The sequence below is a fragment of the Rhopalosiphum maidis genome, chromosome 2 (genome assembly GCF_003676215.2).
Source record: "Rhopalosiphum maidis isolate BTI-1 chromosome 2, ASM367621v3, whole genome shotgun sequence".
NCBI lineage: Eukaryota > Metazoa > Arthropoda > Insecta > Hemiptera > Aphididae > Rhopalosiphum > Rhopalosiphum maidis.
In genome coordinates, this window is record NC_040878.1 from 91,528,777 (window position 1) to 91,539,667 (window position 10,891).

At 28.5% G+C, this 10,891-nt stretch overlaps 1 protein-coding gene across 1 annotated transcript in view; it reads right to left on the reverse strand.

The window, feature by feature from the left end:
* Positions 1-10,678, reverse strand: part of LOC113552672 (zinc finger RNA-binding protein-like) — a 28,103-nt gene extending 17,425 nt beyond the window's left edge. The window contains 15 exon segments of the mRNA XM_028188592.1: positions 8-225; positions 284-404; positions 469-621; positions 624-660; positions 736-775; positions 777-926; positions 1,553-1,763; positions 1,881-2,051; positions 2,162-2,264; positions 3,906-4,094; positions 4,176-4,402; positions 4,862-5,009; positions 8,232-8,326; positions 9,343-9,479; positions 10,364-10,678. Of these exon segments, the coding sequence (XP_028044393.1) occupies positions 8-225; positions 284-404; positions 469-621; positions 624-660; positions 736-775; positions 777-926; positions 1,553-1,763; positions 1,881-2,051; positions 2,162-2,264; positions 3,906-4,094; positions 4,176-4,402; positions 4,862-5,009; positions 8,232-8,326; positions 9,343-9,479; positions 10,364-10,413 (2,050 nt within the window). The 5' untranslated portion in view covers positions 10,414-10,678.
* Positions 10,679-10,891: the final 213 nt, after the last annotated feature.

Genomic DNA, 10,891 nt, shown 5'->3' on the forward strand with positions numbered 1-10,891 from the left:
CTATTACAGTAGTTATTTAAGAAGTTAAATACCTTCAACTTCTCTGGTAAAATTGCAACAACAGAGTTTAACAATGCTACAGTTGGTGGTACTGAACATATGATTACCAAGTCCACCTCATTTTCATTAACTAATAACAATCCTTTTGACAGTGCTCCAACACGCATAGAACCAGTCATCTTTTTTGTTATTTTAGTATCATCCTTTTCAGTAGTAAAAGTAAACCTATACATAAAATTGTCATAACATATATTTTAAATGTAAATTTGCATGATTAACTCACATTGAGCCATCACGGCCATCTTCTTTAGCTGCTGTCGTCTTTTTTGTTTGTTCTTTTTTTACTTCTGTACTTTCTGCAACTTCTGGTTCTGGAACTGTGACTGGGACAACTACTTCTGGAACTATTAAATCAATAATGAAAAATCATTATTTAATCAACAACTTTAATATTTCAAAAACACTCACCAGTTTTTACTAATTCTTCAGCAGCGAGTTTTAGTGCTTTTTCTGTGTCTGAAATAGCTTTTTGTAGAGTTTTTAAAGAATTTTGCTTGGGGAAAAGACTAGAGTGCTTAGCCATAATATGTTTGTCATCAACAGTATCATAACGACGCATTAATTATGTATTTGAGGTCTCATTCCCATTCCAAAATTCATATATTAACAACCATTTTATTAATAATCCATTATTTTACAATTATTAACTTATACTAATAATACTAATTACAAAACCATATGAGGAGGAGGTGGTCGAGCACCAATCATGCTGGAGGACCAAAAGTGGAGGTGGCCCCATACTCATATTTCTGGGTCCTAAAGACCTATACCAATCATAATACTCAACTTCTTCTTGATAGCGTCGTCGATCTTCCCATGAAAATCTATCTTCCATATCCATAAAACGATCGGCCCAAAAGTTAGACCTAAAGAGTTCATTAAATTTTAATTAGTATTTTTTCTTAATAATAATATATATTTATTAATATTTTATAATCAGTGAAATAATGACTTCAAATGAAAAAAATCGTGTCCATAAGAAACAAAAAACATGTTCTTTAGGATCTGAAATTTCAATTCAGACTCGTCATCTAAATAATCATCATACATAAAATAATATACACATACTATTTGTACAAAACATATATAAAACTTAACAAGTAAATAATTCAATGTATGTTTAACTCATCAGCAAGATTAATATGACTTCAATTAAATTAAATTTCATCTATAAGAAACAAAAAACATGTTTCATATAGTATAAAATTTAAATTCAGACTCGTCATCTAATTAGATCATCATACATAAAATAGTTTACACATACTATTTGTACAAAACATAACAAAACTATACGAGAAAATAATTCAATGTATTTTTAACTCATCAGAAACATTATTAATGACTTCAATTAAATTAAATTTCATTGATAAAAAACAAAAAACATGTTTTTATGGTTTAAAATTTAAATTCAGACTCGTCATCTATTTAGATCATCATATAGGTATACAATATACATTGCTTATTAATGAAATTTATACAAGTATACAATTACCTGTCTTCTCTTACTCTAGGACCATCATGTTGTTTGTCTTTTTGCATTCTACGAGCTTCAAACCAACTTGGTTTTAATTCGACTATTAAACTAGGATCCACTTTTTTCTTGTAAGAAAGTCTATGTCTACGACCCTTCATATGCATTTCTTTAGCATTGGGATCATTAAACTTGCATTCACACAATTTACAGTTGAAACTCACCATTTTACCTAAATAATATTAAATAAGGTTTAGCATATATGATCAACAAATGTTAGAAGTATCAAGTTTAATATATATATATATATAATATTTAGAACTGTTTGTAATAAACTTTTAAAACATACCTGTTTCATCTTTAATTTCTTCTATGTATTCCATTCCAACTAATAAAACATCAGTTTCTCCAGTTATAATAGGAGTTACTACAGGAGGTGGACTTTTAGCTTCAGTTTTAACAGTAACGACAGGGGAAACATTAGCTTCCATTTTTGGAATAACTGTTCCTAATTTGCCAGCTAAAAATTATTATTTTTTTTTTTAATTTAAAAAAACTTTGAAATAATCATATGTATTTTATAGTTAATATATTATGCTATATAAAAGTAATAGAAACAAATGTGCGTACCTGCAATAAAATTCACTTTAGGTGTTGCAGTTTTTGAAACAACTACAGTTTCAGTGTTTGGTGGTGGAATTGGTTTACCAAGTTTTGTATGCAAGTTATAAACCTGGAATAAATTAAAAATTAAAAACATGTTTTTGAATATTTACTTATACATTCTTAATTTATAAATAGTTAATAAAAATATTTTTATCAGATATTATTTATCAACACTGTTCTCTTCAGAGAGCTGGGTATAGAATAATTGTATCATCATAAAATATAATGTAACAGGTACAGAGAATGTTTTTTTTTCAACTTTCAGATCATTATTTCAACAAATTAATTTCAGAGAGCTGGGTTATAGGATAATAATGTCATCACAAAGATATTGTAAAATAAAACAAATACTTAACATTTATAAATTTGTTATTTTTATATCATTAAAACAAATAACTTAATATAATGCCAAAATTAAAATATAATTATACATAAGTAGATAATACATCTAATTGACATTCTCAAAAAAAGAAAAATACCAAACATATTGATCACTGTGTCAATTACATTAATGCTCTTCTTTAAATATTAATAAGTATTAACTATCAGAAAAACAAAACTCAACATTTAAATCTTTTCAGAGAGCTGGGTATAGAATAAATATCATCATATAATTTAATAAAATATTGTCTTATAATATTAGCAAAGCAAGTAATAAAAATTGAATACAGTTCTATAAAAAAATTCAGATTAATCTCTCTCTACATTATTTTTTATTTTCAGAGAGCTGGGTATAGAATAAATATCATCATATAATTTTAATGAAATATTGGTTTTATAATATTAAAAAAGCATGTAATAAAAATTGAATACATCTCTTTTAACTAAATATAAACTTCAGATTAATTTCTCCACATTATTTTTTTTCAGAGAGCTGGGTATAGAAAAATCATATCATCATTAAGATTATAATTTAGTTAAGTAAATAAATTCTTATTGCAAGTATAATTATAATTATTGCAAGTTCTATGAAAATATAAGCAGTTGTTAATATAAACATAAAATTAATTATTATAATTTAAATAAAGCATTTAAGTATCTAAGTAATGATAATCAGAAATTAAACTCAACATATAACTTCAGAGAGCTGGGTATAGTATTTTTATCATCATTTTATATATGAACTTTATTAAATATAATTTACAAATGAATAATTAATTTCAAGCATTTTAGATACATTTTATTTAAGAGGATGCCAGCGTAGTATTTGCTCTCTCTCTAACCCACGTGCAACATAGCAAATTTTACGTTCACAAAAATGACTATAACCATATTAATTTCTCAAATTAGAGTGAAATGACCTATTATAAAATTTAATGTTAAGAACATTATCTAGGGCATCTCATAGGCATTTTATTATATTTTTATATTTTAAAGCAAGTAATGAGTTTTTTAAGATGTATAAAAAATTTACAATTTTAAAATAAAAATATAATAAAACGCCTAAGAGATGCCATAGATAATGTTCTTAACTTTAAATTATATAATAGGTCACTACACTAATTTGAGAAATTAATATGGTTATAGTCATTTTTGTGAACATAAAATTTGCTATGTTGCATGTGGGGGGTTAGGGAGAGACAACAAATACTACGCTGGCATCCTCTTAATTTCAATTGAATTAAGAGAGCTGGGAGGTTAGTAGTATGAAATCATTATAAAATTATTGATTTGCTTTCTATAAATATTATTTCATGCAAAAACTTACTTTCTGATGTTTAGAACCCCTTAAATGTGCTGCATATGAATCAGCACCTGTACAAGAAATATCGCAGAGATCACAGTGGAACACTTTTGTGGCCGGATTGTTTGAAGGTTTGTTGACATTTACAGTAGATAACTTTGAATTTGCTTCACGTTTTTTATGTTTTTGACCATCAAGATGTTCTTTATATGTCTATAGGCAATAAATTTAATAAATTATTAAATAATATATTAAATTATTAATATTTCATAATAAGTTAATGTTATTAATTACTTGAGTTCCAGCACAACTAATACGGCAGACTTCGCAATAATGAATTTCTTGAGATCGACTTGCGAATCCTATCCTATTGCCACCTTTAGCACCTCCAGAAAAACCAGTAGTACTTTTTTTAAACCAATTCTGTCTTTTTTGTGCATTATTAGGTCGTACTTGATTTTGATTTTGAGTTGGAAAATTTGTATTAGAATAAACAGCTTCATATCCTGGTACGGCTGGTGCTATAAAAATATATTGTTAATTAAATGAGGAATTCACTAATTGGTAAAGGAAAACAAGTTGTTTGAACCAAAGGGGCTTGCAGACAGTAATATAAATTAGTATGAGAACATTTATTTATAATTTTAATTTTTAAACGATTAAATTTATTAATACTTAATAAATTAATAATAAATAAGTTTGAATTTAATGACTTTATATGGTACCAAACCAATAGAAAAAAAGAAAATAACAGAAATATGTATATATACTTTTTAATTGATTAATTCCTATAAATCTAAAGAATAAACCAAATACTAAATATACAGTCTTTTCATTTTTACATGATCAATGTTATTGGATTTCATTTAAAATACTTCCCTAAATGAAAAATTATTTACAGATTTTAATATGTTTTTATAAGTAGAAATTCAATAAAAATAGTTAACATAGTTAACATAATAGAATATATTGAAACCAACCTTTATTTGTAGTCTGATTAGGAGTGACAGCTGCTGACTGGATTGGATAAGTGACTTTTTGTTGCATGGCCGAACTAGTAGCATATGCAGCTGCATTAGCTTGACATTGTTTCTTTGGAACAACTCCCGTTGTATATGTAGTAACTGCCTAAAATTAAAAACAGACAATAGTCTTTAAAATTATAGGAAACATAATATAGGTAGATATATAATATATATTCATGAGCCAGTCAACTGGGTAATAAATATATTTATAATAATTTAATACAACTGAGCCATTTTAATAACCATAAGAATATACATTCTCTATTTTTTCAATTTAAAATCCTAAACTGCAATTTATTGATAACTATAAACAAATTCTAGCAGTTACATATTAGATTATTATTTAAATCAAGAATATTTTTCAGAAAAGATTAAGCCATTATATTAATCATAATAGTCATATTCAATTTTTTTTCATCATAAAAATTACAGAACTAACCACCTTTAATTGGTGAAATAATAAATTGAATTTCAATTTAGCATGCAATTTTATAAACAGTCTTATACAAATTTAAAATTACTTCAAATAACATTTCAGAAAAGATTAAGCCAATGTTATAAATCATTGATCTTCATACTTTTATTTTTTTCATCATTAATATTTAGTTTCATAAATTAAAAAAACATTTCATATCAATATACACATAATTATTATGCTAGTAATTAAAAACATGTTATTTTAAAAAATTGGATAACTTATATTCAAAATAAATTCATTCATTCAGAAAAGATTAAGCCAATATTATTTATCATAATATTCAAATATTTTAATTTCATCACAAAATAACAAATATACTTAGTATAAAATTAAAGAAAATGGTACTATAATCTTACATTATAAAACATTGTATTTGTGCTTTATTTTATTAATGCCTCGAACAAAATTTTATGACAAATTTGAAAAAGCAATAAAATTATTAGTTGCGGCAACGAAAAATGAGCGATGACCGTCATGCACCTAGCGGCAGTTTATTAGTAGTGGTTATTAATCTTTGAAACAAAAAGCCCGCTTTTTTTTTAAAAAATATCAAATAACTTATATAGGTATTATTTTATTTTTTAAATTATAGGATTTTTTTTATTGGTTATCAATTTATTTTACATTTTATCATACAAACAATTAAAAAATATTTACAACGGAAAAAATAATAAAAGACAAGTATATTATAGTAAAATAGCAATTTTTAAATAAGTGTTTGAATGTCATCTTCACTGTCCTCGTCATTGCCAAAATCACTGTCGTCAGTTTGAAAAGTTATAATAAGCGGCTCTAATACACTGTCCATTAGTATCTCCTAATAATCTTCATCCTGGATTGTCTCAGCATGTTTAACGCATTTTTCCCAGTCACTCTTGGATACCAAATCCAATGCTTCGTGAGTCTTTTGACGTCCACCATTTTAAATGTTGAATTATTTGTTGCCACTTTGCCTTTTACTTGAGCCCATATAAGTTCAATGGGGTTATACTGACAATGGTACGGTGGCAGTCGTAATACTTCATGGCCCATTGAACTTGCTATTTCATCTAGCTCGTACCTTTTAAATGTCGGTTTTAACAAATTCACACGTTCACGTAGTTCAGCTAGAGTTTCCAAAGGTGATAAACTAATATTTTGATTTTTCAGCCATTCCTGCACCTCAGCTTTTCGAGCATTACATTTTGGGTAATTGTTTACCAACATAGAATGATAGGGTGCATTATCCATAACGATTACGCATGGTTTGGGAAGTAGTTTTAGCATATCTACATATCATTGTTTAAACACATCTAAATTCATAGACGAATGATAGTCAGTAGAATTTCCAGCTTGGCATTTAAAAACTAATTTTGATCCCTCTATGAACCCGAAACGCGATGATCCAGCGTGAGTAATTATTAGGCGACCTCGTTTGCCGGTTGGCATTTTAAATCCCTCAGTTTCTTCATTATTCTGCCAAATAAAATTGAATGATTTTGGTTTACCCAGGTTTCATCTAGGTAAACCACAGGTCGGGTATCTTCATTCTGTCTGAGTGTACACATTGTACGTAAAAATTTACATCGTAAAGTGACTATATCGTTTCGCTCCATAAGCATTTTGCGGCCATTATTGCATTTCTTAAACGTAAATTTTAAATTTTTTAACAAATTTCTGACCGACCGGACACATCCTTCATAATGTGATAATTTTTTTTTAATTTCGCTTAAAATTGAAAAAGCAGTCGGATATTCATTTCTTTGATAAAATCCGTGTATAATCCGTCGGACTACATCAGCATTGAAATCGTCCATCTCGGAGCATTTCTTTGCACGTTTGTACAATTTACGAGGTGATTGAAATTGCACTTCTTCATCACTATCCACTGAAGATTTTTTTGCCTCCGTACATATACGCCGCACAGTTATATACGAAATACCACAAGCCTGAGCAGCAATTTTTTGTGCGCTTTTAAAAAAATCTGAATCCAAATCTTTTTTTTCCGAACACATTTTAATAAAATTATTAACACTAAAAATGATTTTTTTACTCTGACTATGAGTATCACAATCTTTAAACGACATCTTTAAGTTTTAAAACAAACGTACTACGATATTCAATGACTATAACACGGTGCGCACGAAATATGTGTTTACGACAACAGGGTGTGTAAACGATAGACCAGGAAAAAAATGTACTATAGAAGGTGGCTGGTATAATATAAATCCCCCCTCCTAAACATATCATTACAAGAGAGGGTCTGGGATGTTATAGTTTGAATTCCTGCAGCCTGAGGGACACCATTTGTAACTTGACGGTTACAATTGTTACCGCTCACTTTTCAAATACAATACAGTAGGTACAGCGTGTAGCAGCACGACAGTTGCGCTATGTTGTGAATCTTTGGTTGTAAGAGTGGGTAAAAACAACGGGTCGCGGTACCAACGCTCATTTTTTGTTGCCGCGACTATAACATTCAATATTAAGAAGCATTACCACATAAATTGACCAAAGATTATTTGAAATACAATATGTTAGAGTATCATAGCCTATTGTATCTCAATTATTAATAATTTCATTAAAACATATTTAGTATAACATGTAACATGGTATAACATATCAAAGAATAAAAACAGACTACTTTTGAACACATCTGTCGAAAACCAAAATATTATCATTAAAAATTATAGGAAGTTATCAAAAACAGTTATAAAAGTAGTAGGACTGGTAGGTGATAATACAAAACAAAAATAATATGACATATCTTAAGATATGAAAGTATTTAGTATAATAAAATATAAATACTGCCAATTCACGCCATTACAATAACTTAAATAATTTTAAATTAATAATAAAATGGCTTACTTGGTATGGTGCATATTGTGGTTGAGTGGGGTAGGCTTGTTGTGCATAAGCGTTTTGTCTAGTGTCATATGCTGCACTATTGTAAGCTGCTTTTGCTAAAACATAAATAGATAGGTAAATTTATTAAATTGAAATTATAAAAAGTATTAAATAACAATTTATGTAACAAATATTTTACTTCAAAATCTACAACATTTTAAGATGTTACAGAGCTTAATTGATAGTCAGTCTGTGAGATAATTGGGATGTGTTAAACATTGTACCATAAAATATCCAAGTTTTGAAATTATTTAAATATTGTTTTATATTATGTCATTTATCATATTTAGGTATATATTATTTATTTGTACTATATAACAATGACTGTTAAATATTATTTATTTTCAGTTCAGATTCATTATTATTTTTGGCCATTGAAAAATAAATTTTTCATTACAAATTATAATATAGATCATTTTGAAGTTCCAAAATATAATCAAATGTTGACAAATGGTCTAAGCAATTATTTATGTTAGTAGTTAGTTGATTATCAAATATGATGATAAAACATCAATATATTGTAAATTACCACTAACTAAATTTAATTTAACTACCAACCATAATTTGAAAAAGTCATATATGAAAATACATAACTAAAGTAGGGCTGTGAATTTAATGCACTAAAAAAAACCTTAGAAAAAAGCATTTAAAATGCTAAAAATTATAGTATAAAATACACTTAAAGTTGATTATTTTTTAATAATGCTATTCACCTAAAATATTTTTAAATTTTGCATATGTTAATTGACAGAAATTAATTAAAAATTAACTAAAAAAGAAAATATTACTTAAACAGCCAAAAAAATAAACTATAAATTAAAAACATAAAAAATTGCAAAATAATAAGTTTAATAAATGGATTTGTGTTGTTACATAATTTAAATTATGTACTGACAAAGCTCATTTCACAATCACCAAAAAAATGCACTTTCCTACAAATTCACAGCCCTGCTTATAGTAATAAAAACATGAAATTAAAGACTTTTATAGATAAAAAAATAAAAATACATGTCTTAAATTTAAAATTCTGTATGTATCAAATTTGTATTTCATTAATACTTAAAATTAATACCATAAGCAGATTGTGTCGCCGCAGCTGTTTGATAGGATGCTACATCATATGCAGTTGCAGCAGCTCTTGGAGTTGTATAGGTAGCTGGTGGTACAGCATATCCAGCTTGTGGTGGAGGCTGATAACCAGTCGCAGTACTAAAACAATGTTTATATTAGAAGGCTAGTTGAATTATTAAATATTTAAATACAAAACAGGAAGTAGTTATCAATATTTGCTATCTAAAGTACGTTGCAGTAAGCCCCTCAAATATTGAAGCTCCTACTATCCAAAAAATAAAGAAATTAGTCGAAAATAATGTATTAAACCATATGGCTTTCTAGTCTTTGCAAGACTAAAAAAGTAAACCAATAGACAGACAAAGTTAGAGGTAGCTGCAAATTTGATCAAAAGGCATAGACATCATGGTAGTGACCTTAATTATCACAATTCATCAATGATTAACAACCAATGACAAAATACTTAATTAAAATCTAAAATTTACAGTGTAATAGGTATTTTGAACACAATAAAAATAGGCAAAAAATCACAGATACAGGGATGAACATGGTAAGAAGAGTTATGATAAACAGTAAATAGCACAAAATATGACAAAGAAAAGTAAACAACACCATAACAATAAAAAGGAAAAAGAGCGTTTTATTAGGAAACGCAATTATTATGTCACACGTGTCACAGACGTCAGTACACAATAAAATATTTTTTTAGTTAAATTCTACATAAAAACTAAAAAGAACGTAACCCTCAAAATCGTTGGTAGTAGAAATTATTTTCGCTCCACGTCATATATAAATTTAACACCAACGAGCGAAAAGTAACAACTAGTATTTACTATTAGAGTAGCATACTAGTACAGTAAAAAATAACAAATTTTTATAACGACCTCGTGCGCGGTTACGATAATTGTTATTATTATTATTATAACCTAGCGCGCAATGCATTATGGCAATTACGAAAACGGCGGTTTGGCAATAGGAGGTAGCGAATTACTCAGGCTACCGGAGCTGTATTACAAACTTACGCATATTGAGTACCGCCGTGTGTGAACCCAAAATAATTGTTGGCGGCCATTGAGATGAATCGTTTTCACGCTAAATTGCCGGAAAACAACCTAAATAGGCGGCGGCTGGGGACGACAAACAGCAGCGGTTCAGCAGCAGCAGGAGCAGTGCATCACCGGCGACCGTGTCTGCGTACTTAACACGCTGTTTGGACGGCGATAGCGGATGGTTGATGAATGAATGATTGATCAAACGACTTTCGGCGAAACGGAATCGGCTAAATTCAGTGAAAGGATCGTTCGTCGGCAACCGACATAAAATGGCGTCACGTCTATCCGTCCGGCACCTAGTCCACCGGCCCAGAGCAGCGCTTGTTGTCAAGCCTGCGCATCAGTGCTACCAATTTTGTCTGCAGTTCTGCTAATTGCACATAGTTTTTTCATCCATGCCAACCAAGGTCATCAATTCTATAATTATACGGTAGTGACCAAGGTCATAGAATAACAAATTTATGGTATAGTATGGAAGGGCCTTTTTACTCAATGGCC